Source organism: Myotis nattereri (genome assembly GCF_964212035.1).
Source record: "Myotis nattereri genome assembly, chromosome: 16".
NCBI classification, from domain to species: Eukaryota; Metazoa; Chordata; class Mammalia; order Chiroptera; family Vespertilionidae; genus Myotis; species Myotis nattereri.
In genome coordinates, this window is record NC_138091.1 from 37582788 (window position 1) to 37609891 (window position 27104).

Below are 27104 nucleotides of genomic sequence, written 5' to 3' on the forward strand. Positions count from 1 at the left end.
TCCATTTCACCAAAGTAGCGGATTCTCACAGGGAAGTGAGGAAACTAAAGGACAGAGGGTATGTTTGGGAGAGATTGTGGAGGACCTGGAATGCCCAGTAAGACAGCTGAACTTTCTTCTCTTCTGACAGCTTGTAGGATCAATTTTTTTAACAGTTTTTATTGAAAGGTAACTCACATACCAGAAACAAAAGCTGTGCTTTGGCAGAATGTACGCCTTAAGTTCCATCTTTCCCTTCTGCTATTAATTTTCATGTTTCCTCAGTCCTGCATTATACTTGCTCTCTTAGGTGCCTCCATTGCTCTGATGGACAAAGAAGGGTTGACAGCCCTCAGCTGGGCTTGTTTGAAGGGTCATCTCTCTGTAGTACGTTCTCTGGTGGATAATGGAGCTGCCACAGACCATGCTGACAAGAATGGCCGCACCCCATTGGATCTGGCAGCTTTCTATGGTGATGCTGAGGTGGTGAGTGTCTTTAAACAAACTTCACAGTGGTAGGGATAGGGGAATGTTCCCTGTAAAGTAAGTTGATCTCTAATTTAGTGAGTATGACGTGCCTACTCTGTGAAAAGAATCATCTTAGGTTCCCTTCGAAACTAGCAAGGAAATAATAGGCTCTTCGCCATCCAAAAGCTTATAATTTTAAGCTAGAACCAAGTGTATATTGAATTCTCCCTCCATAATGCTATCTGGGGTTGAGAGTTGCGTGTGGTGATTCCTGACATAAAGTTCTTGGATCTATACTTAGAGGACAGAAAAATTCAAAACACCACTAAAGACCAAGAATATAGGTATGGCCTAAAATACCATGGCTACTCAATCTGGTTCAGACCAGCAGTTGAATAAAGGGCAGGCAGCAGCCAAAACCCTTGGTGGAGCTGAACCATTGCACTTGTGTTAACTGCTCTGCTTGATCCATGTGCTAGGTCCAGTTCCTGGTGGATCATGGGGCCATGATCGAGCATGTGGACTACAGCGGAATGCGCCCGTTGGATAGGGCTGTGGGGTGCCGGAACACTTCTGTCGTCGTCACTCTTCTGAAGAAAGGAGCCAAGATAGGTAGGAGAAAGGAAGAAAGTGCTGGTCATCTGTGCCCAGGGGCCAGACTGGTCCAAAGGTCTGGCTGCCTTGGGTGTTTGGTGTGAGTGTATATAGTTTCCCCTCTGCCCTGGCCCAAATATTGTCCAAGTGAACAGGAAGCCTCTTGGCCCAGAGAAAGCCATCTGAGCCATGGTCTACACTACCCTGAGTAAAATCACAGGGTTCTCTGCCATGCCCCTTGTAGCCTTACCCAGGAGGCTGCTCTGAACTTTCAGCACATCTTAGTGCTAGTGCCTCTGTACCAGCCCCACCCTGTGAGCATCCTGGATCCCTGCACGGCCATGAGCCTTTGCTTCCCTTGCTCTGTATGTGCTTCAGACTCTCCAGTCCCTGCTGCCGCTGCCCCGTTCGCTCCCCACCCACAGACCTGTAGACAAGGGTTGGCTTATATGCTGGCTTTTTTGCTGCCTGCCTCTCACTGCTGCTTTTTCCTTCTTTTTTTTTTTTTTCACCTTCATCCATTTTTTTTTCCTCTCCTACAACTTTTTGTTTTCTCCTTTCTTTGAAGGTTGTCAGACGTTACCGAGTCGCCCACGAGGTATATTTCACCGCTGTCAGCATCAGGCGTGGTCTGATGGCTTGGTCAGCTTTGCCTTCTCCTCTTTGATTTAGCCTGCATGAGTTCCCCACACCTCTAATCTTTTAATTTACTTCACCTTAAAAGAAGATTTTTTTAAATGACTGTTGTAGAGAATAACTTGAACTTTTCATAACTAACCCTGAAAAGCTTAGTTGGTAAATAATTCAGGCATCTGTAAACTAATCAGTTGAACCTTTTCTTTCTCTTTGGGTGTAAAATAATCCTCAATAATGTTGGCTTGTCTCGTGTCTGTCTGACATTGGGACTGTGCTCCTGATACACAGTAAATCCCAGGAGTCCTACTCGATACTTAAAAAATACGGGAGCTTTAGAGTCTTGAATGGTTTCCCTCTGCAAAGTACATATTTAAATATTAATAAATGAAATAGTTGGGGCCTTTGAGTCCCAGATTCTAACATAAATTTCTCTTTTTGGATGTTTAAAATCTTATAGTGACATTTAATATAAACCCTTTCTCCCAATTTTTTTTAAAATAACTCCATACTAAGCCATTGCCTGCCCAAATACAGTATGCAGACTTTGCTGCCCTCCTGTGGTGCAAACTGAGTTCAGATATTCTTATTTTAAGGTGAATACAGTCCAGTGCAGCTTCTAGGCAGTGGGAGTCATTAAGATACTCCCAGGTCCAAAAGATGAGGAAATTCTTGTGGAGCAAGTTGTTCTCTCAGCAGAAATTCCCCCAGGATGTTTTTTTCACCTAGCTTCCTACCACCCTTACATTGTATGAGTTTTTTACCCATCATGCATCCTGTACACTGCAGGTCCAGCCACATGGGCGATGGCCACCTCCAAACCGGACATCATGATCATCCTGTTGAGCAAGCTGATGGAGGAGGGGGACATGTTCTATAAGGTGAGGGGAGAAGGAACAGTTCCCTCAGAACAGCCACTGACTTTTCTACACAAGGAACCTACCGACGTCTTGACAATTCTCATCTTTGGTCCTAGAGACAAAGGGAGAAAATGTCATCCCTCAGTGCCCGGCTCATACGTTGAAAATCCAGGCTTTTCACCTTCTCAACAAGAGAGCAAGAATAGCCTACACATGCCTGTAGCTAATCAACCTAAAGACCTAGTTTAACCACTATTGGGCAGTTACATAGATTCTACATGGAATCTGCTAAGTGGGACCTGAAAATTCATGGGACGAGTCAAAGTAAAATATGCAGTGCAGATATTTTCAGTCCATGGAAAAGAGTACTGATCTTGTCTTTCATAATTAATATATTCATCGATTTAAAAGTCTATAATAATAGCTTATCAGTATCTCAAGTAAGATAAGACAACCAAGACAGAGAGCAGTGAGAAGATTTGCTTGAGGTCACTCATTGAATGACAATAACAATAAAAAGAATGGAGTCTTCTTGTACTCACAACTCAAGCTGAGGGCTCCATGCCCTCCTAACACAAACTCTCATGGCCTATAGGAAGTCCCGTAAGAACATTCCATGTCGGAATTACTGTGTTGTGTTAAGATTAGCTGAATTGTCTTCTCCTGAAGGTAAACAAACACAAATCCAGCCCAGCTTTGGGCATTGGGCCTCACTGAGACGTCTCTAGGCCCTGGAGATGACTGTGAAGCACTTTATTTTCCCCCCACCCCTGGTGTAAGGAGTGCACAGAGCTCCTGGGGACAGAGTTGTATTTCCTGAGGAACTTTGAGTGAGACTCATGATAATCTAGGACTCTTAGCCTTCTAGGAAACTTGAGTCCTGACCCAACCATGATTTCACATAACTTCAAGGAACGGCCTCTTTTGCTGTCATATTTATGGACCTGAGAATGGCATTGCCCTCAAGAATCTAAGCCCTGGTTATAGCATAACTTCTAATATTCTAAGACAAGGAGTCCTACCTCCTAATGAGAATGGGCAGAGCTGCTACTGGTCCCACCCAGAATCCTACCTTGGAAGACTCCAAACCTCTCCTTAGTGAGAGGTGCTACAGAAAAAATAAGAGATCAGGATCCCTGGTAAAGTTGCAGCTAATCAGAAAGATTAGAGCAGATAAAGATTAGCTAGAGGAAGGGTGGTGCCTCCTGCATCCTTCTGGGCTCAGCGTGTAGATTTGCAAATACAAATGGTAAGAAAAGTTCAAGGCTCCTGTGACCAGGTCCCTAAGTTGATCATAGATTTGCTTTATCTTGGAAAAATCCCTCCTACATAGTCAGATAGAATCACAAACTCTAAACTTCACTTCTCTACTATCACCTTACCCATGCCTTTTCCAAAAACGGGGGAAACTGATATTATTTTATGCCATGAGAGTAGGGAACCAGCAACTAGATTGTTTTAGCTCCTGCATCCTTTGTGAGGAAGAGAACTGGCAAGGTGGAACATCAAACAAGGAAAGAGTTTTCCAGATAAGCAAAATTCAGGAAGTGGTCATTTTGGTGTGCTGGAGACTAGGAAATATGTGTTCCCTGGAGATCAGGTCAAGAGAAAGCTCCTTTGAAAGAGAGAGGTCAGTCCCTTAGGAATCCATTTGAGAAGCTGGTCCCAGGCCTTTAATCACATGGCTTTGTTTCTCTGGCTTGTATCCTGAGTAACCCCTTCAACCCTTCAGCTGAGCCTTTCTTGCTAAGGCAGGGCTGGCCCTTCTGCCCTCATGTTCAGGGCCACACCTGCTCTCTTAAGTGGCATTGGGAGGGCTAACTCTTCATAATAACTGGAGAGAAGAAGGGAGTGGGACCAAACTTAGCTGCTCAGCAGACCAACTCTGTGTTTTGCCATCTTGTCCTCCCATTAGAAAGGTAAAGTAAAGGAGGCTGCCCAGCGCTACCAGTACGCTCTGAAGAAATTCCCTAGAGAAGGGTTTGGTGAGGACTTGAAAACCTTCCGGGAACTGAAGGTGTCTCTTCTCCTCAACCTCTCTCGGTGTCGCAGGAAAATGAACGTAAGTCCTTCTCATCCCAGCTCCTTTCTGCAGTCCTGGAAGTTGACAGTCCAAGTCATTCACTAGCCTTTACCAGGCCCCTGATCCTTCTCTGGCCCATTGGAACTCGGTTGTCCTTCACAGAGCACTGACATTTGCAATTTGAAAGAAATCAACTCTTAAGTACAATCCATATCAAACTGTAAAAAAGTGAATGCTGTGGGCACTTTATAGGTTTGAGTTTTCATAATTCCCACTGAAAGTGATTAAAAAACTGTCATCATCCTCCCCACCCCAAAGTCAACTTTCTGGTCGTTGGGAAAATGTGAGAGCAGTTGTCACTAAAATTCCAGCTGCAATTAGTTATGAATTTTAATCATTCCCTCCCTTTGTAGAAGGCCCCCAAGTCACGTATGGATGGGCTGGAAAGAGGACTCAGGACCATGAACTTAAAGATTTAATTTCTAAGGCTAATCTTCAACTTTTCACTTCTACTCATCTTTTTATCCTAGCATGCCATGTCCCTTCTTTTTGCAGATAGAATCTTAGAACTCTTCCTGGTCCCTTATTATCTCCCAGATAATCCTTGGTCCTTCTTGCCTGCTTTGCAGATAGTCTCTGATGCCCTCAGCAACCTTGACATGCAGACACTCCAGGGCCAAGAACCCTCTCTCAGATACTGGGAATAGCTAAGATCATGTCAGGAGTCTCTGACATCCACCAGCCTGAGGTTTCATAGTTCATCAAGAGATAGAAATAATCCAAGCCAAACAGGAGTGTTGATCAATAAAGAACTCAGCTCTACAATAGTGAGATTTCAGCTCAGTGGCAATGGTTTTGCTATCAATACCAGAAAGATTATTTGCATATATGATCTTCATATCATCCATCTAAAACTTGGCAATGAAAAGAGCCCTGATACAGCTTGGGTGTCTCAGAGGACACAGTTAGGACCCTAAGAGGCAGACCTGCCCCTGGTGCTAAGGAGAGTGGGGCCACTAGAGATTCCCATAGGAGAGGGGAGCTGTCTTAGTGGTAGGCAGTGAGGTTCTTAGATGAAACAGAAGAGTCTTCACCAGGGTCTCCTGGGACACCAGCTAGTGAGAGTGAGACAGAGCACAGAAGCTGCTGCCACCCTGCTGGCTTCTCTTTGCCTAACAAATAGTATACTTCAAAAAAACAATCTTCCCAGACATAACAGTCTCAAAAGAAAAAAGTAAAGGGTAAGGTTGGAAACAGGGATAGAAGACAACCTTGCTAATACTTGGAATACTTTCTCTCTAGCTCCACGTTTGTTCAGAAATAATCATCTCCCATGAGCAGAACTCTGCTTAGCACCTGAAGTCTGTCTTTGGTAGAAAATTGGCCATCCTTTTTTTTTTTTTTTTTTTTTAACCTATGCCCCAGGGCCTTTGTTCTGTCTAAGGCCTTGTTTTCTGTATTAGGAATCACAAGTGTAACCAGAGGCTTCTGTGCTGTGCTTTGACATTAAAAGAGAAAGGAAAAACTTCTCTTTTGTGTAAGGCAGTGGTTCTCAACCTTCCTAATGCTGCGACCCTTTAATACAGTTCCTCATGTTGTGGTGACCCCCAATTTCATTGTTACAAATTGACATAATTAAACCATAGTGATTAATCACAAAAACAGTATGTAATTATATATGTGTTTTCCAGTGGTCTTAGGCGACCCCTGTGAAAGGGTCGTTCGACCCCCAGAGGAGTCGCGACCCACAGGTTGAGAACCGCTGGTGTAAGGGTTAAAAACTACAGCTTTGTGCCTCCAGGGAGCCTCTGTGATAAAGAGATGAAGTGATAGCACAGACAGGGTCCTCTTTTGTTTTTTTCACTTTAAATGTTTCCTAAATAAGGAACCATTTAAGAGAAGAAACAGACCAGAGAAGTCCTCTGAAATAAAAAAGAAACTACCATTTACTGAGCATCTACTTTGTGCCAAGAACTGTTTACAGAGCATTCAAATGCTGTATTGCTCTTATTCTACCTGTGAAGTAGGTATGCATAAGAAAACATACAACACATTCTGGAAGGTCACAAAGCAGACCAGATAATTGAACACTGTCCTCACTCCAGCTAGCCAGCGCAGACCTCATCCTCTTGGATTTCACTCATCCCTTGGAAAACCAAGGAATAGTGGGTGTGGCCGGGAGGAGGGAGGGAGGGTGAACTTCCATGTGCGGTGTAGGCGTGTGAATCGTGGGAGGTGATTATTTCTGCATGTTGGCCTCATTCATGCGTGTGTAATGAGTTCAAGTTTCCAACTTCAGGCACTTCATTGGGTTGACATTTGGCTTCTGGCCTAGAAAGAACTTTGTGAGAAAGGCAGAAAGAAGGCAGATTAAGAGTATTTTTATACTTATGGGCAGATACATTCCTATGAGTGGTTGCAGGGCCACACAGGGCAAAGGCAGAAGGAACTTTCAAGCTGTGGGCCACATGGCTAAAGCTGTACCAGGCATGTCAGGAATCCCAGGTATTCCATCCATAAGTGTCAAAGAAATGTACATATGATCTGTGTTATTCCCAAGTTGTCTATTTTTCATAACTCTTCAATGACTCATTTGCACACCTATTGTAATGACAGGATTTTGGAATGGCGGAGGAATTTGCTACTAAGGCCCTGGAGCTGAAACCGAAATCTTATGAAGCTTACTATGCAAGAGCAAGGGCAAAACGCAGCAGCAGGTGAGGAGAGAGAGAGAGAGGGTAAAAAGCAAGAGGTCTCTTTTCTGAAAATCTGGCCAAGGCAATGTAGGCCATCCTGGGGCATATGTACCCATGTGTGTCTATCCCTGAGGACTCGTAGGGCTACGCTCTGGAGATGGCTCCCAGAGCAATACTCAGTTTAAGGTTGGCAAGTCTTCCGGGCTGTGGAAATCTAGCGCATTTTGCTTTGGGTGAAAAACGTCTTTTTCATGTTGGAGAGTGGGACCTTCTTTCAAGAACCCTCTGCCATCTCTCAATCGTGTTAACCCCCAAGCAGGTAGCATAAGGAGACACTGGTGACAGGAAGAGGTCACTTGGCGACATCCCCTCGACCCTTTCAGAGGGAAAAGTAGGATGGGTCACATACATCACAGGCTCCTCTTTCTTTTCCTGTAGGCGTTTGGGGAATCCCTGGATTTAGTCTTCATTGGGGGGCTCCCCTCAAGTCTGGTGGCATCAAACCTCTTTCTTACCTAAAGCCCTTCCACCCACACCACAAACTCGTGGAGACAGGAGGCCCTTGCTGCCAGGATTGAGGGGACCCACAATGGACTCCATCCCTCATGCCCATCTGCTGTGGTTTGGCCAGTGGGCAGGAAGGGTCCCAGAAAGACCTAGAACCTGCCATCAGTGATCTTCGGATAACTTGTCCCTGTCCTTGATGCCTCCTGCCAGCATCCCACCCTTTTTCCAAACTGCGTGGGAAAGAACTGCTTCAGGCTCACTGATATAACCAGGGCGGGGATGTGGTCCTGGAAATCAAACCCAGGGTAAGCCCAGTGACGACAGTGGCAGGCAGTAATACTGATCGTAACTAGCTGGGGTAGTGAAGCTCTTCAGAAGCTTACTGTCAAGTTCTCTTTCCCACCGGATAATTCCTTCCCCACAAATCAAATGGCTCCTTTTCTGGGCAATATTAATAGAGAGAATGGGAAATCTTTGATAGTTCACGTCCTAATTTGTAAATTAGAATCTGAGCTGCCTAGTCAGCAAGCCTAATATCTTCCCAGCTTTGATGTAGCAGAATGGAGGAGCAATAGTGCTGTGGGATGAAGGGTAGGAAGGGCAGAAGACAGAGTTCTTGCCTAGGATGAAACAGGCCTGAAACTTGGAGCCAAAATATTAAGAATATAACAAAAAAATTCTGCTGGATCAGCAAGATTTTTAAATATTGTAGTTATTATTTTATTCCTAAGCTAATTGACAGTGACCCTGTAAATGACAACCCCACCCAACCCTCATACTGCCTGGTGTGCATTTGGGCACTAAGAGAATCTTCCTGAAGGGCCTGGCTGAACTGACAAAATGAGGACATTTCTTCACTAATCCCAGAGAGGCCAGAAGGAAGATGGAGGCAGAACGGGTTAGAGAATCATTCTGGACTCCTCTAGAATGACAGCCTACCTGTTTCCTTCCTTACAAATTAAATAAAACCAAAAACCCCCGACTCTGACAGATGCTCCCACAGTTCTCTGAAATAGTGACCATGTTCTCAGCTCTGGGTGCTTCCTGTTGATTCAGAATAACTCCAGCTCCTGTGTTTACATTCTGTTAAGCAGACAGTTTGCAGCAGCCTTAGAGGACCTGAACGAGGCCATCAGGCTGTGTCCAAACAACCGTGAGATCCAGAGACTTCTGATGCGAGTGGAGGAGGAGTGCAGGCAGACGCAGCAGCAGCCGCCGCCGCCGCCACAGCCGCCCCAGCAGCAGCTGCCAGAAGAAGCAGAACCTGAACCACAGCATGAAGACATATACTCTGTGCAAGACATTTTCGAGGAAGAGTACTTGGAGCAGGATGTAGAAAATGTTTCCATTGGCCTCCAGACAGAGGCACGGCCCAGTCAGGGGCTCCCGATCATCCAGAGCCCACCCTCCTCTCCAGCCCACAGGGACTCCGCCTACATCTCCAGCTCACCGCTTGGCTCTCATCAGGTTTTTGACTTCCGGTCCAGTAGTTCTGTAGGTTCTCCCACTAGACAGAGCTATCAGTCCACCTCACCTGCTCTTTCTCCAACTCACCAGAACTCTCATTACAGGCCTAGTCCACCACATACTTCCCCGGCTCATCAGGGTGGATCTTACCGCTTTAGCCCCCCTCCTGTGGGAGGGCAGAGCAAAGAATACCCAAGCCCTCCCCCCTCCCCTCTCCGAAGAGGCCCTCAGTATCGGGCCAGCCCTCCAGCTGAAAGCATGAGTGTCTATAGAGCCCAGTCCGGCTCGCCTGTGCGCTATCAGCAAGAAACAAATGTTAGTCAGCTTCCTGGCAGGCCAAAATCTCCATTATCCAAAATGGCCCAGAGGCCCTACCAGATGCCTCAGCTTCCTGTGGCGGTTCCCCAGCAAGGGCTCAGGCTACAGCCTGCTAAGGCCCAGATTGTGAGAAGCAACCAGCCCAGCTCTGCTGTTCATTCAAGCACTGTCATCTCCACAGGGGCCTATGGTCAGGTAGCCCACTCAATGGCTAGTAAGTACCAGTCTTCACAAGGGGACCTAGGAGTAAGTCAGAGCCGGTTGGTTTATCAAGGGTCAATTGGGGGGATTGTTGGGGATGGGAGACCTGTGCAGCATGTCCAGGCCAGTCTGAGTGCAGGCGCCATCTGTCAGCATGGAGGATTGACCAAAGAAGACCTTCCACAGCGACCTTCCTCGGCATATCGAGGTGGCATGAGATACAGCCAGACACCACAGATTGGACGTAGTCAGTCCGCATCCTATTACCCAGTCTGTCACTCAAAACTAGATCTGGAGCGTTCCTCTAGCCAACTAGGTTCCCCTGATGTGTCGCATCTAATCAGAAGACCTATTGGTGTCAACCCCAATGAAATCAAACCCCACCCACCAACTCCTAGGCCATTGCTGCACTCCCAAAGCGTAGGCCTTCGCTTCTCTCCATCTAGCAATAGTATCTCATCTGCCTCCAACCTAACACCTACCTTCCGGCCATCCTCCTCGATTCAACAGATGGAGATCCCACTAAAACCCGCATATGATAGGTCATGTGACGAGCTGTCGCCAGTGTCTCCCACTCAGGGAGGTTACCCCAGTGAGCCCACCCGATCCAGGACCACACCATTCATGGGGATCATAGATAAAACAGCCCGGACTCAACAGTACCCCCATCTTCACCAGCAGAATCGGACCTGGGCAGTGTCATCAGTGGATACCGTTCTCAGCCCCACGTCTCCAGGCAACTTGCCTCAGCCTGAGTCCTTCAGCCCGCCATCATCCATCAGCAACATTGCCTTTTATAACAAAACCAACAATGCACAGAATGGCCATTTGCTGGAGGACGATTATTACAGCCCCCACGGGATGCTGGCGAACGGGTCCCGTGGAGACCTCTTAGAGAGAGTCAGCCAGGCCTCCTCCTACCCCGATGTGAAGGTGGCTCGGACCCTCCCTGTGGCTCAGGCATACCAGGACAACCTGTACAGGCAGTTGTCCCGGGACTCTCGACAAGGGCAGACATCCCCTATCAAACCAAAGAGACCATTTGTGGAGTCTAATGTTTAAAAGACATTGTTGGAGTGAGACCCATATGTTTTCACTGCACATTTTTAGGCTTGGTTTCCACATTTGAGGTAGTTCTCTAGCTTAATTTCTCATGTAGTTTCTGTGTGGTGTTCAGAGGTGGCAGCCCACATGCTGAAATCCTTTGCATGCAGCCGACTGGGAAGCTGGCCTCCAGTGAGCCAGGACTTCAGTTTCTCTTGCTGTGCCCAGCCACATGCTCTCTCCCTCTCTTCAGATGCCAGCGAGGAGATTGTTGTGCCGTGTGCTTTTAACCCAGGGAGATCAGACACACTGGTCAGCTTTTTCCAGGAGACAATCGCTTTCACTGATGTTCTTGTTGGTTGTGTAAATGTCTGTCTTTCTTTTTTTTTTTTTAACAAAAATAAGATGTTCTTGTTCGTTTTCTTCCAGGAACTTTAGAAAGAGTGTGATGCTCCCTTTGTCTTTGCACTCTAACCCCATGTTTTCCAGATAGCCAGCCCCAGTGCATTCTGGTGCCCTGGTCTCCCCTACTGCCAGCTCCCTGCAGTCTTCAGGTCTTGAGTGTTCCTTTAGGTTGTTGCTGGTCTTCCTGTGTGGGTGAAAGGATCAAAGAGAAAGAGAAGAAATGTCTGTTAAATTAGAAGAAAAAACACACCAATGTAATTATTTGAAATAACCACTACATTTATTTTCCAAGAAGTATTTTAACAACATTTTAAAAACAACCAGCTTTTTAAATATTTTGGTCAGCCAAGAAAATTGGATAAGAATCATGGATAATTTTTAATAATTCACTGAAAATTATTCTTTAGATGTTTAGCCAACAATTACCATTAAAAACTACTGATTTTCCATGGGTGAGGGAGGAGATAAATAAATATGTAGGAAGAGAGAGAGAGAAGGAAAGACTGTTCTGGATTCTCATTGAAAGGCTGTAGGAAATCTTTGGAGAAATCCCCCTTTAGATCCTGAGCATCAGATTCCACAAAAAGTAAACTGAAGATTGGCTGGTGCAATAATCCTGTTAGGTGGATCGTCGCCTGGAGCTAGACTGTTTTACTGGCCCTCTTTTTTTAAACCCAGATGGTATTTAGTGAAGAAATTGGTTCTTTGAGAAACAAATTGAATTCTCATGGGACTAAAAGACTTGTTCTCAGAATTTGCACCCAGGGCCATTGCAGTTTGTGCCAGATGTTGTCTCATTCCATTTTGAGATCTATAGTTTCATTATCTATTGTTTCTTTTTTTAGGTAGGAGTGTTCGGGGAGTGATATTTTGAAAACCAGGCACCACAAAGTGTCTCCTTTCAGGGTGAAGAAGGCCCTCTTTCAGCCTGGGTGGGGGTACATGAGATAACAGGTCTTCTGATCCAGGCACCCTCCACCCATCTGTGTCTCTTGCTAAGCTGTCGCCTGAGGGGCTGAGGCCAGCATGGGATGAGCGGCAAGAACACTGAAAGCCAAAGCCTTAGCATAGGCCCAGCCCTGAGTGCTTATCAGTTCTTAGAGTTTAACCTTCTAAACAAGTCAAACTCAACAAAAGAGAATTCGTTCTCTGTTATGAGGAATCACTGCTCTTGTTCGTAAAGGGCTACAGGTAGGGCAACTTCCTGAATAAAAATTCACATGGGCTCAGACCAGTTTGTAATAGTAAGTGTCCTCTGAAAGCATCGCTCCAACATGCTTGAAGCATGAAATTGAGACCAGAAACACTTCTTTACTAATTTAGATTCTACCAGATAGATGGACCCCCCTCCACCTGCAAGCCTGAAATAGGCCGGGACTTGACCCTATGCTAGAGGCAACAGCTGGGCTAACTCAAGACCCAGACTCTTTCTCTGATGCCAAAGGACTATCTGCTCAATGACAGCAGAGTGGGCATCAGCCTCTCTCTCTCTCTCTCTCTCTCTCTCTCTCTCTCTCTCTCTCTCTCTCATCAAGAAGATGAAAATGTACAGCATTAGTACAGCCTACAGCTGGGAGCCCAGCAGCCTCTCACTCCCTCATTGTCCAGGTCTTAACCCTGTTGGGCTTTCTGCATCTTATCCTTTTTAACCACCTCTCACTGAGGAGCCGCTGCTACATTTTGAAAAATTTCTCAGTGTCTTAGAAAAGTGCCCCTGCTTATTTGGAACAAGACACATACATCTGTACTCCCCGGTCTAGGTGGGTGAACAGGTTCTGTGATTTTATAAATATGCTACTTCTCCCCACAGTCTCTCTTTCGGTTTTCCAGGATAAACAGGAAATTTTAGGGTCTGTGTCTCATTGGGCAGAACACCTAAAATGTCGACAAAATACAATTTGTTTTTAACCATTGGAAGAGGGAGTGAATATCACTACTGGGCGCCAGTTGTTTTTGCCTACAAAATACCCACTGGACCTTATAGGGGAGGAGACGGAGTTCTTCCTTGTAAGCAGACTGCCTGTGCCCTGTTTTGCTACTTCACTGCCATGGGATGATCTTAGTACTGTACCTGAGAGTTGCCCCTCTCCCAACAGCACTTGCTGAATCAATGTCTGGCTTCAGGTGGGGCAGGCGGAGGGGGATTTTTCATATGAAACCAGTAAGTTCCTCTCATCCTGTTCACATCACCCTGAAATGGAGACAGTGGTGACCAACTTCAGCTTATAGGTTGTACGTTCCGTTTGCCCAGAATTCTTGCACTAATGGGTTTCCATCATGTCATGTCTATAAATGGGTGCACTTTACTGTTTGAATTTGTGACTCTAATACTGGATATTTAAGTGTGAGTACTGTCTTCATTAGAAAATAGCAAAAACGCTCTTGTCTTTTAGTGTGTTTTTCAAGGAAAAAAAGGAAAGAAATCAAGCAGTGGATCACAACATTTATAGCACAAGAAATAACTTGTATATAAGCATCAAAAAGTAAGAATTTTTAAATACAAAAAAATATTTGCAGTGATTTTAAAGTGCTTTTCCAGCAATGTTCTTAGGGACTCCTGAGACATGGTTACTTTATTTACTGGATCAGTAAGGCACACAATTAACAATTAAAAATTAATGTTTATTTACAAAGTAAAGGGAAAACCTGTGTAACATGAGAATTTGGCATGGACAAAATGGAGACCATTTTGTATTTGCTGCTGTAGCTTGCCCAGGTCGCAGGCGTGCACTATTAAAGTCCCAAGTTAATAGAGCACAAGCCCTTCTTGTTCTCCCATGTGCCCTCTTTTTAGATGTGTTTAACTTAAACTTGAAGGCTCAGGAAAATTCCACTTATTAGAATCATGTACAGTACCCCAGGTCGTTGTCCAGAGATACAAGTTGGCTGATTTAGTTAAGCCTGGATTACTAAACACTCTTCCTAAATTATTGTAAACAGAACAGCTTAGAGAAAGGTATTCTTAGTCCTTATATTGTATAGTAGTTTATGAAACCCTCTCTAAATATTGGTATTTTTGTATTCCAGAGATGTACCCAATAGAAAAATTAATCAGTATCTAATTTCATATCCTTAAGTATTTTCCTTAGATTTTAGTCCTAGACATTGGGTTCTGTGGATGTCACCTTGTTTCACCATACTTTACCACTAGGTGTCACTGGCTCCGCACCAGGCTTGTCCAGTAGCAAAGAAAGGCAGCATCTCCTCCAGGGGCTGCCTCTAGGGCAGCAGGCTGGCCCATAGCTCCGAGGGTTCAGGAAGGCAAGCAAAGGTCTGGAAAGGGGTCTTCACACATCTGCGCCGGTTGTGAAGATGAGCTCTTTGAACACCCTGCTTTGGACCTTCAGCCAGGCAGAGGCTGGGAGAAGGTTGGCCAGAACTCCCTTGCTCTGGTGGATGGATGGGTGTGTAAAGACCCCTTCTTCCCCATGAGCACCCATCTCAGTCCCTCTTGGCCTCCAACTTTTTATTAACTCCAGAAGTGTCACAGTTGGATGGTTTGATTCAAAGATAGTTATTTTTCTACTGCAGAAATGCCTTGGACAAAACCAGTTGGTCTCTGAATCTTTGCCACTAAATGGAACAGTCTCTCCTGGGGGGTCAGGATGTGCCTATCCCTGTCCCAGTCTCACCCACCCTGCCTCTCTGTCCCTGGGCTGCCCACTTCCCAGGCTAACCTGCAAGGCAGCCTGCTGCTGCTCCCGCACGGAGGTCAGAGCTGCCCTGTTGCATGTGCATTGGGAGGTGCGGCTTTTTCTCCTTTTCCTTTAGGAATTCCAGACTGACCATCTACCATGACTAACAACAGTGAACAAAGGGCTTAGGGGTAAGAGCTACCTACAAAGACGTGTCATGGAAACCTTCACCATGCAATGCCTTGAACTCAGCTCTGGCTGCTCCCGAGAACAGGTGGCTGGCTGGGGGCCTGGACACAAGCACAATGGGGCTGGTGGAGCCATGTGCAGCGCTACTTGAATCACCACCGGGTCTTCATCAACTCCTTTTATAATAGACCACTCAAGGGCTGAAGTGTCGGTAACCTGCATTTCGGTGTCCAATGCCTCACAGCAGCTGAGCCACCCTGAGATGATGTGGCCACATGATGGCCACAGTCAGAGCTTTGAAAGTCAGTACCAAATGAACGCATAATTGGACACCAAAAATCAAGTGTTACTTTCATGTTTCCTCACCCGCCTCATCTCATTTCTTCCTGCTGACTCTGTGATAGCTCCACTAAGCTGACCCGTCAGGTTCTAGCTGGATGCACGTCCTAGTAGGTGCAGGCCAGCATGGCTGTGTTTTTTCAGACAGACCTACTCTGTGGAAAGGAGCCTAGCTGCTTTGTTTCCTAGCACTTGCTGGCTGACTTTTCTTTTGCCTAATCACTAACCAAAACACTTGGTTAGGGGGATGCAATCAATCCCTTCTGTCCCTGGGACCAGACAGAGTTAATTCTGGAAATTTCAGTACTTGAATGTACCTGCCTTATTGTGTACCAACTTAACTGGAAGAAAGTTAGAAATGCTGGCTCTAGATCTCTACTTCATTCACAGGTTACTTTGGGAGTCTGTAAGTTACACTTCCTATTCTGGTTTGTTCCTCTGTTTCATTTTGTTTTCCTTTGGCTGATTCCTGCCGAGTGGAGCCGGTTCCTCGTCAGGCTCAGGACGGGGGCCATTCTCAGGCGTGGCCTCCCTTCCGTACAGCACAGCATCTCTGTCTCTGTTCTGTCTCCTCCAAATCCAAGATGGTTTCAATTAGTACAGACATGTACAGTCTACAATTAAAGAGTGATTTGTACTAATCTGATTTTGATTCTTCCTCCTTTTTCTGTCCTTTCAAGACACTTGCTGGAAAAAGCTTTAATGCACTTAGTTTCCTTTAGGTTTTCTATAACTCGGATGTAAAGGACTTTCTCTGTACAGTATATATTATCCAATGCATGTTTGTTCTCTATCCTGATATATTGAACACCACACAGTTGTGAACTCGTGCCGTGGGGAGTCCCACACCCACCAGAGGCGTCTAGCCCCCCGTGTATAAGGAAGGCATTTCCTTTGCTGTACTTGCTTGAGCAGTTTTATTGTCTGTACATGTGAGCTGTGTGAGATAGATGTGAAAAGTTAAGTGAATGCATCTTCCTGCCCATGTATACAGATCGCCATCTGTACAATGAACTGTATGTATGAAAGCAAATGTACTTATTTATAAATGGGTAACACTTGGAAAAACATGGCGTTGTGGTGCTTTCTCCTTCCGTGACCTCTCCAGGCAGCTGGCTCAGGCTCACCCTCACTGAGGCCTGCGGTGCCGAGGAAGCTCCTGAGGACGACTCCACAGGTTAAGGCGAAGGCCAAAAGCGAGATGATTTGGTTGGTCTCCTGCGAGACCTTCCGAATCACCCCTCAGCTGTGCTCACTGGTTGAAGTGCTTGAGCACCTCCTTGGAGTTGGACACGGATAGGCCCTGGAGAACCGTGGACAAGAAAAGGCCGTCAGAGGCCTGTCCGCCGAGGCTCACCGCGTGATGAGAAAGGGAGGCTTTTTCTTCAGTGGAAGAGTTTTTCTCCAGCCACACCACGCGAGCACTGACCTCGGTTCATCTGAATAGCTGAGGTGAGGCTGCACCCAATCCAGCTACCGTCCCGAAACTGCAGACTGAAGCGACCAGTTAGAGCTGCTAGGTTAGAAGCTGTGCCCGAGGGTGGGGGGCAGCCCTAGCTCTCCCAGGACTGGCTCGGTGAGCACTGAGAGCTCACTGCTTCCAGTGGCTTTACATTTTTTTTCAGAAATCTGGCCGGAAATTCCAGTCCTCACCATGCAGACAGCTAGGCAGATGCACTGTGAATGGAGAGGCTGCAGATTTCCTGAAACTGGCTGTGGAGGCTCATTATCTTGCTTACAAAGTGGCCAGCACCGAGTCTGGCCACCTTTCCTGCCTAGCTCCTACCTCTTTACTTCAGGGACAAGCAAGGAAGGAGACCACTTCCTCTAGACACCAGATCGTGCTGAACAAGCATGCCTGCTGGGTAGCAACTTCCATTTCCCCCACACAGCCTACGCTGGGGAGCAGGAAACCAGGGGTGCCCCACCATCCCGGCCTGGACGCCAGGACTGTCGGGAGAGGAGAGGACCCCAAGGACCCACCTGCTCGGTCTGAAAGCCATTCCTGGGCGGCCAGTTAGCTCATTAAAATAAAAAATGAGTAAGTGGTTGGCAGTAGGGGGAAAAAAGCCTTTTAAGGATGCCTGGGACATTGGAAGAAAGCTGAAGGTAGTGATTCCTAAAAAGCTAATTCTTAAAAAGGAACTTACCCTGAACCTGACTAAAGAAACAGCAGCAGCAAACAACAAGGTTTTTGTCGAATCCCAGAATTCCCGAATCAGACCGTCTTCCCCTTATTTTCATTCCCCACAGGCGCCCTTTAACAGCTCCTGTAGCGCAGTGCCTGGCTGCACACGGGCGCACAAGGTAGCCAGACCCCCTTCCACAGGCGGAGATGGGGGGCGGCACGCAGCGTCATCCTCTCAGCTTTAAAAATGGGAGCTGGAGGAGTCTCGAGAAATTTGGGGACAGAGTCTGTCTGTTCCCAGGAACAATGATGGGCGTTCATAACAAGTGTATTGTGTCTGGAAGGCCCTGTGGTGAGAGGGGAGGTCCCCCAGAGGCCATGTTCAGAGCCCATGGTGCTGGGCTGTTCTCGAGACACTATGGACAGGGACTATATATGTTCTCTAATTTTCTTCACGTAACCTCTGACAGATGGCATCATTCTCTCCAAAACACAAATGCAAATGCAGATCCTGAGACCTTAAACTGAGACAGGCAAAGGTGGGACTGACTCAGACCTGCCTGCACGGGTTCCCTGTGCCAGGCTGCCCACTTCTCAGGTGACCCACAAAGCAAGCAACCTGAACTGCAGGAGTAAGGGCAGCAGGTCAAGAAGGACGCTTGCTGCTTTGTGCTCCTTTGGAGAAACAACTCTGCCGGGGTCAAGAGGAGTCACTGTGGCACCTGTGGGGGCTTCCGCCCCGTGAGGGGGTGGGTCCCTCCTGAGGGGGTGAAGGAGTGGCATTGGAGGGAGGGGCGTCACCCTGTCTGGATCCTTTGAATGTTCACAGACACAGAGACCCTGAAGTCTCAGAGGTTTGCACAAAGGCCAGAGAGGGCACACTCACAGGTGTGGTGCCTCTGCCCTCGCCCCGAGAGCCTGCAGCCCTGACCCTGACTGAGCTCAGCTGTGGCGTGTATCCAGCAACGTGCTTTGCATGCTTTTAAGCAAATGAAGGTCCACAGAGAACCTTGATTTGGGAGACTCTTCAGCTGCATAAAACAAAGACCTCTGCAGCTCTGGCTCAGACACCACACTGAAAAGGAAGGAACTGTTAGGAAGAATCTGTGTCAACAAAGGACTATTTACCACATCAGAGGGTTTGCTGTAGGGTCCCGTGGAGCGAGCTACGTTGTGGAGTCGTTTTAAGTGCTTTTCGGGAGCAGACGGTGTATTCCATCCGGCGAGATCCCACCCAACGTTCCCGGAACCTCTGTTCTCAAGGCTTTGCTCTTAAGGAATAAAGAGGCATATTTTTAAAAAGAAAAAGGTTAATGGAATACTGGGGGGAACTTCTTGCTGAGGCCTTTATCAGCCCCTAACAGCTCCACCGTGCAGGCCACTCAGGGGTGAGAAAGGGGTTTCCCTCATCACATGGAAGAGCCTCCCACCAGCCGCGTGCCTGGGCCGAGCTGGGCTGATAAATATCATTAGTCATGACCTGTGTGCCCAGCCCGGGGACATCCTACTTCTCTCCACCGGCAGAACCGCCTTCACGTACCTGACTGCCAAAAGCACTGGCTCCTTATTGCCACAATAAATGACGATAGCAGGCGAGACATCTGCTGTAGACATTTATTAAATCTGCTGTTGCATCGACACGACGTTATATTTCACAAAAGCCTGGCCACAGGCAAATACAATAAACTACGCGGGTCAGCTTTCGGGGCTCTTTGCTCCTTCGTCATCCAACATACACTTTGGCAAACAGACTGGTTTACAGATTTTCCTTGCAAATCCAAAGCTCCATTTCTCTGAGGCATTCGGCAGGGGAGATACAGTTTCCTTTGGCAGTTTGTCTAAGGTGGAGTTTTCTCACATGTAAACATTGACTACACAAGCGAGTGCCAGGTGATGAAAGAATTGATGAGGCTGGGCCCCCACTGAGTGCACAGTCTAAACGAGCCAACACCCTCATCCAGGCGAGCTGCAGGGGAGGCGGGAGGGGCTGGGTGGAGCCCACGGGAGGGTGCTGGACCACAGCCACCCGCTGAGAAGCGGCCTCGCTGGAGGCACTGAGTATCAGAAATCGGAGCAGTAGAGGAGACTACCCCCTTTCTCCAAGGCAGCATGTAGCTGTGAAAAGGCAACGGTTAAGAAAACACACTCTAGATTTGGAAATGTTAACTTCTTCATGTAAGTAAACCGTGTCTGTCTCGAACTGTGTCATGCTCCTCACAGCCCAGAAAATCAACAAAACAAGGAGAGAACACTCGCCAAGTCCAAGCACAAGATCGATGCTCTAATCACGTTATTTCTAGACTGAAGCCAAACAGTGACTCAGCTAACAGCACAGCACATGTGTGGGGTTGGGGGGTTACTGTGATTCCGACTCAGTCCCCACTTCCTGCAGAGATGGGCCCTGGAAGGTGAGGGCAGATGAGGCTGTCCTCCGGGACAGAAGCGGGCAGCCCCGCCACCCCACTGAAAGGGAAAGGGGGGCCGGAGGAGCAGCTTTTCATTGATAAAAAGGGTGGTGCCCTCAGCCTCTGGTCAGAGCAGTGCCTGCCTGGCTGGTGAGCGTGGACAATGGGAGTCGCAGGCTGAGCTGCAAGGTAAGCCACCACCCACAGCAGCCTGCGCAGGGGCCCTCTCCCTCCTCTTCAGCCCCAGCCCCTCTCCCAGCAAAGCCATCCTGAGGCCAAAGAGCTAAAGAAGGGAAGGCTGGAGAGCACAGCTGGGCGAGAGCTGTCTCCAGAGCTTCCCAGGGGCCAGTCCCGCCCCTCTCCAGGGGAGCCGCACTCTGAACACCCACATAGTTTACAGATAATATCACTTGCTCCACTGCCAAACACCAGGCTCATTCGGACCACGTGTCCCCGCAGGCTAACGAGACTCCTGGCTTGAATTCAGTTGCACAAAGCAAGTCTTGGCTCTGCCGGGCCTGTCGCTGAGGCCCAGGGCCCCCACAGCCCGAGGACTCGGCCCTCACCCACTGCCTCTACGGGGGGAGCCGCTCTCCGACTCCTTCAGGGGTCTGAGCTTCTGCGATCACCCAAACGCCTACTCAAAGCTTCTCCATTTGAGGGGGTGATGGGGACACGGGCAGGGGCTGCGCAGGACTAACAGGGCACTAAAGCATCAGTGAGGAGGGGAAGCAGAGGTGGCCACGCCCTACAGCCCAGAAACCAGTGCTCAAAGAGGCAGGCTGCCCCACGGTCCCCACCCACTCGGGTCCCCACCCGCTCTGCCCAGCATCCCAGGAGCCAGGAATCCTGAAGGCAGCCCCCGAGGCTGTGGGAGAGACACCTGTGATAACGGACCGAGGAGGCCCCACACTCAGGCCCCGCCACCCCCGCAGGGCCTGAGCAGCCTGTCACTGGGAGCTGGGGCTGTCGCCCTCCGTCAGTGTCTTGAAGTCCATGGAGAGGGCTTGCTCTTCGGCCTGGGGGGGCCGCTTCCATTCGGTGCGAGTCAAGATGTAGAGCACGACCAGAGCAAAGCCAGCCAGCAGCAGCCCCAGCACGTTGGCCAGGACACCCTCGGGCTCAAACGTGCTGTACTTGGTCCTGCAGGGTCAGGGTGAAGGGAGAAGCCACCCCCGGGGTCACCATTAGGCCACATGCCATTCACGCCTGAGCCAGAAAGATGCCTCGGTCCAAGCCCAGCCCCGCCCTCCCCCACCGGGAGAGAAAGCCACTGGGTGGCTCACACAGAGAGCTGGCTCAGAGGGCAGAGGTCCAGGGGTCAGGCACTCACCCGAGTTTAAACAGCAGCGCCTCCTTCAGGCCCAGCAGGGCTGTGCCCACAGACAGGACGAAGATGGAGGCGCCAAAGAAGATGTGCAGTGGGCGATAGCGGCTCCGCAGGGAAAACGAAGCTCCAGGGAACAGGAAGAAGCTGAAGCCCACCAGCCACTGGAAGGGACGGCGAGGAGAGGGCCACGCTGCCCATCGGCTCACCAACCGAGGACGCCAAGCCCGACGGGAACCCCTCACCCCTCACCCATCCACTGGCTTCCTCCACCGTCAGAGCGGTGGGCGGGGAGCAGCGAGCACTCGGGGTAAGGTCCTGGCCTCAGGCCTGTCTCCTTCGTCACTCCTGCACCCTCGGAGGGCTGGGCCTTGGCCAAACTACATGGGTGTCAGCTGGAAGGGCACTGGGATCCAAGGCCCCTCACCCCTAAAATCCTGGCTTATACCCATCTCAGAATCTGAAAGCAGCATCCAGCTGTACTACAGGACTTTCACCTGTGGGCACACACCCTGGACAATGGGGCCCGCTGAGGCACACCCACTATTTTAGCCCCTTCCTCCCCACTCCTCTGCCCGCCCCAGCCCTGGCTCGCCCTGTCGCCTGCCCCCCCCCCCCCCCCCCAGCTGTGGGGCAGACTCACCTGCACAACATAGAGAACAAAGGCAAGGATGCCACACCAGCTGTGCAAGCTGTACAGGTCAGCATAGCCCTTCTTCCGGTGGTAGGCGAACACTGCCACCAGGCCTGGACGGAGACAGGGTCATGTGAGGATGGGCCAATGCGGGAAGGGAGAGGGCCAGGTGACCCAGGAGAAACCTGACTAGCCGGGACTTCCGGGACTTCTGGGCTCCCGTCCCAGCACCCAATGTCCCCGCCCTGCCTGGGACGCCTGGAAGGCCGGGAGGCAGGGCTGCGCCGGGAACTCACCCACCAGGGCGACGATGAAGGCAAAGCCGTGCAGCAGCCCGTGCAGGATTCTGGCTGTGCGTTTGGCCTCGCTCCTGAAGACGCGGTAAACCAGCAGGGCTGTGGGGGTGAGAAAGGAGTCAGCGCCCTCACGAGCAGCAGGCCTTCCTGCCAGAGCAGCAAGGAGACACCCATGGCTGAGAACTGATCTGAGTCAAGGGCTGGTCCAGGTACCCCAGCCGCAGGGAATGGAGGAGAAAACTGGCTCCATGGGGCCCAGCTGGTCCGACACCGTCTTGTCGGGCGCCCTGTGTATCCCAGGTTGAGTGTGAGGTTCATCATGCAGTCACACGGAGATGCCCCGAGCTTCTGAGCTCCCCTTGTGGCTGTGAGGGTCCACTACTTTCCGCAAGCAGGGCTGGGACCTCGCTCCTACCCAGAGAGAGGACTGTCCAGCATTCCTCACCCCGCCCCCCACACACTCACTATTCCCCCAACTTCAAACGGGGCCACAGAAGGCAGCTCAGCGCCCAGCCCCGCCCCTGGGCTCCTCCCTGTGAAGCGCACACCATTGGGGGCTCCTTATTGAAGCCGGAGGTGGAAGAGCCGGGACATGTTGGAAAGGAGACACCACCACTGGCAGGGCTCCTGTCTGGACTCCCAGGGTCTCCAGGCCCCTCTCTACCTGTCTTTTCTAGAATCTTCGATCTAGCAGCGAGAGACCTCAGGGGTGATGGGGTCACAAAGCACCTCTGTGGGAGCGGCTCCGGGGAGCCCGCAGGACTCACCGTCTCCCTGCAGGAAGACCAGGCCTATGACCATGCAGAGCGGGTGCACGTTAAACTGCAGGGCGCTCTCCCAGGCAATGCCTCCCCGGTACAGACCCAGCCAGGCGCCGGTCACCGCCACCACGGTGAGGCCCAGCAGCTGGGAGAAAGCCACACAGTAGGACAGCCCTCCAGGGCGGGGGCTGGCACGGCTCTCCATGCTGAGGCGGCAGCTGCAGGAGAAAGACAGCAGAGCTCAGGGGACCGCCACAACCTCCAAATGACACGGCCCAGGACCCCCAAGGCGCCCCCCTGCCGTTCCCCACTCTGCCGCCCCACACCCCACACTCTGTGCTAATGTGCTCACCAGCCTCTCCCAGCCCCTTCCACACACACACCCGCCACTTTCTGAGAGCAGCTCAGTGGGAGTGCCGGCTGTCCTAACAGGAGGGAGCTGTTAATAACACACACTGCCTACAGTAAAATACAAATAAGCAAAAAGAAAACCTACAAAAACTCAGCATTTTGATTTACATCCTTTTCTTCTAGAAATGTATATACATTCTTTTACAGAAACAGGATCACACCAATTTCTAACCTGCTTTTCTTTCCTTAATCCTCACCTAAGGACATGCTTTTATTGTTTTGAGAGAGTTAAGGAGGGAAGGGGGGGAGGGAGAGAGGGAGAGGGAGAGGGAGAGAGGGAGAGGGAGAGGGAGAGAGGGAGAGGGAGAGAGGGAGAGGGAGAGAGAGAGAGAGAGAGAGAGAGAGAGAGAGAGAGATCGAAGTGAGAGAGAAACATCGATAGGCTGCCTCCCACACACGGCCACCAGAAAGGAGACTGAAGCTGCCACCTGGGATGTGCCCTGACCGGCAATCGAACCCACCACCTGTGGGTATACAGGACAGGACGCTCCAACTGACTGCCGCCCCCCCCCCCCAACACACACACACACACACCCCGCTGCCAGGGCTAGTCTGCTTTTTTAGCTTAATGGAGAATGGGCACGTGTTCACTTGTTAAACATCAGCCAGCCCTCAGGGTTCTTCTTTGCACACCTGCCTAGTTAACTCCTAACTGGGGGAATGGAGTCCCGAGGGGAGGGCCAGGTGCTTTTTAGGTCTTAGGTACATTCCGGCAAGTCATCTCCCAGAAACACGGCCATGGTGGTGGGAACACCTGTGTCAGAAACCCCGGCACACAGGGAACCTCTCGCCCCTGTCCTTACCTGTCGCCTCTACACTGGCGACTCCTACGGCTGGTGCCGGTTCTGTCCTCTCCCCCAGGTCAAACCCCGTCTCACTGTCCGCTAACTTCTCTACCTGGACATCCTGACACATAGCCCATCCGAAGCCGCACTCCTCTCCCGACCTCCCGGGTGCCCAGAGCGGCCGTCTCCTCCTCGTCCCAGCCCAGACAGCCCACCCAATCCGGGGGTCCGCCCCAGGCCTCTCCCCATCACGTCCCTCCTGGCCACCTTCACTGTCACCAGCCCCAAGCCAGGGCACCGAGCTTCTGCCCCACCTCTCTACCCTCTTCGGTCTGTCTGACCCGCCACACGAACAGCCGCTCACTCCCCACCAGTGAAATGCCAGCTGATCCTCACTGAAATGCACATGGTCCTCACTCAGGTTCCACCTGCAGCCCGAGTCCGCTCAGGGGGGACTGTCACTGTTCCTGGGTCTGACGACACAACCTGTGTTATTCCCCCACTTCACACTCCCGGGCGCCGGGACCCCTGCTCCCTGCGACTGCCCCCTCTTCCCCTCCTGCCCCCCCCAACCTGAAATGGGCGCGTGCCCATCACTTCATCCCCCTCCTCTGTGTCCCCAAGGCTGGCCTGGCGCTTGCTCACCCTTGTTGGTGTCCTGCTTCCTGTGCTCCCGCGGCCTCTCTGCTGGCAACCCTGTGAGCTCCTTGAAGGCAGGGAGTGCGCCTCACTCTTCTGTGTCCTTGGGGTCTAGTCCTTGCCCGACTCCAACAAGGAAAATGTGCCGAAGAGAAATGCTGTCCTGTCCTTTATTAGATTCACCCCAGCGAGCCCGGGCGGCCAGAATCTGATTAGCTCTGAATTAGAAAGGACAGCAGGAACCTGCTCTGCCCCCTGGGCCTGCCACGCCTCTCTCATCGAAGGGGGACGAACAGCAAGAGCAGCGTGGGCGCTCAGGCGGCCGAGGACGGTCAGAGCAGATGGGCGCTCAGGCGGCCGAGGACGGTCAGAGCAGATGGGCGCTCAGGCGGCCGAGGACGGTCAGAGCAGATGGGCGCTCAGGCGGCCGAGGACGGTCAGAGCAGATGGGCGCTCAGGCGGCCGAGGACGGTCAGAGCAGATGGGCGCTCAGGCGGCCGAGGACGGTCAGAGCAGATGGGCGCTCAGGCGGCCGAGGACGGTCAGAGCAGATGGGCGCTCAGGCGGCCGAGGACGGCCACGGGGACTCAGAGCCGCTCTGTGAGGCCAGCCAGAGCCAGCGTTTTTCCCGACCAACCAGTTTTCTAAGGAGACAGGCAGAGTGGAGGGGAGGACGGGGGACTTCATCACCCGGGAACCCCTCCTCTGTCCTCAGCACCCCCCACGTCCTCCCATGTAGTCTTTGCAATAACACCATGATAATAGTATTATCCCCATTTGACGGGTGAAATTGGGGCTCAAAGAGGATAAAGGACGTGCCCCAAATTATCAGCAGCAAGTAACTGCTCAACTCAATTGTTTGCTGAGCACCTCCTACAAGCCTGACGCACTGCTGGAGGCTGGAACCACACAGGAGAGGCAGAGCAGATGCAGATTTTAAAGCAGCCGTGGGCAAACTAGGGCCAGGATCCGGCCCGTTTGAAATGAATAAAACTATTGAAAAAAAAGACCGTACCCTTTTATGTAATGATGTTTACTTTGAATTTATATTAGTTCACACAAACACTCCATCCATGCTTTTGTTCCGGGTCCAGTTTAAGAACCCATTGTGGCCCTCGAGTCAAAAAGTTTGCCCACCCCTGTTTTAAAGTAAAAGAGCAGTAAGAATTCAAGCCACGAGTTAAACTCGGGCTCCAAGAGCGCTTCCCCCCCCCCCACCCCCCGCCCGCAGAAAAGCACCTCCCTCCTGAAAACGCTCAGCGGCGCCCCCTCTGGATCGCCAAGGATTGGCTGTCTGTGGGTGTTGTGACTTTGCCCATTCTGATGCCCAGTCACTAGGGTACAGCTGTCACGCTCTCCAAATACTGAAGCCAATCCCGGATCTGAATGGGTGCCGGCCAAGGAAGGTGCTTTGAAGCAGGGCTCTGGGGCAGCCTCTCCCCGGTCCTCCTCACCCAGGGGGAACCATGCTCCCAAGGCCGTTTAAACCCATATCCCATGACCACTGGCGCCCCCTGTGGGATGAAAAGCCAGCAGGGTGGGAACAGAAGGTTAAGAGAGCAGGGCTGGCAGAAGGCTGGTGTCCAGATCCTCGTGTCAAATGCTCCAAAGGCAGCCCTCCTGGTCCACATGGACCCCTGGTAAGTAGGCATCCAGCCAGAGACAAAGAATGGCCTTTGGAATTACGGAGGCCCAATATGTTTCCCCGTCCCCTTCCATTCTGAGGGTGATTCTCAGTCCAGGTATGCGGGGCGACAGAAAACTCACACCAAGCAAGACCAGCCTACCTCTGGCAGGCCTGTGCCTGCCGCCTACAGGTGACCTAAGCGTGAAAATCCAGATTTACAGAAAAGACAGAGCAGCGAGTGGTTCTGTGTTTTGTAGACGATGAGCTGGAGGATGCCATCGGCAACGGCACTTCCCCCTTGCTTATTTCATTCAACAAAACTGACAACCGATCTTTGTGCAAAGAGGGGCTGCTTCCGATGATGTCGGGGGTTCAGAGGAGACACTTCCGGGCTGGATGGAATCCCACCTACCCACAAGCACATTTGCATTTGAAACTGTGAAATCATTTGAGATGCTCTCCCTGGCAAGCACATGCCTTGGGGTCATGCTCCTTCCTTTCCCAATGGGGAGATAAAGGACACTCTTCGTCCTTCTTTCCCAGCTGGTTGGCCCCCCAGAACTCTGGCAATCTGTGGGCCTCCCTAGTTCCCAGAGCGAAATGTGGGCGGCAGCTTCGAAGGCCTGGAAGCAGACGCTCTCCATCCCAAAGGTCTCCTCTGCCCAGACCAGCCTTGGAGCCGGAGGGGCCCATGCGGCCCCTCCAATGGCCACCGCCCTTCCTCTGTCAGAGC

General features: G+C 50.4%; 2 protein-coding genes across 2 annotated transcripts in view; one reads left to right on the forward strand and one right to left on the reverse strand.

Annotated features, from left to right (window-relative positions):
• The window catches only part of TANC2 (tetratricopeptide repeat, ankyrin repeat and coiled-coil containing 2), a 251137-nt gene extending 237470 nt beyond the window's left edge, over positions 1–13667 (forward strand). The window contains exons 22-28 of the mRNA XM_081110818.1: positions 290–465; positions 927–1059; positions 1610–1639; positions 2464–2555; positions 4450–4596; positions 7174–7274; positions 8852–13667. Coding sequence (XP_080966944.1) covers positions 290–465; positions 927–1059; positions 1610–1639; positions 2464–2555; positions 4450–4596; positions 7174–7274; positions 8852–10808 — 2636 coding nt within the window. The 3' untranslated portion in view covers positions 10809–13667. The remainder of the gene's footprint in view (positions 1–289; positions 466–926; positions 1060–1609; positions 1640–2463; positions 2556–4449; positions 4597–7173; positions 7275–8851) is intronic.
• Positions 13668–19086: 5419 nt separating this feature from the next.
• CYB561 (cytochrome b561) lies at positions 19087–25026 on the reverse strand. The gene is made up of 6 exons (XM_081110817.1): positions 24751–25026; positions 22916–23127; positions 22149–22247; positions 21862–21965; positions 21225–21382; positions 19087–21034 (listed from the first exon to the last, which is right to left on the reverse strand). The coding sequence occupies exons 2-6, from the start codon at positions 23112–23114 to the stop codon at positions 20842–20844; spliced, it is 753 nt and encodes a 250-aa protein (XP_080966943.1). The 5' UTR covers positions 23115–23127; positions 24751–25026; the 3' UTR covers positions 19087–20841.
• Between the last annotated feature and the right edge of the window lie 2078 nt (positions 25027–27104).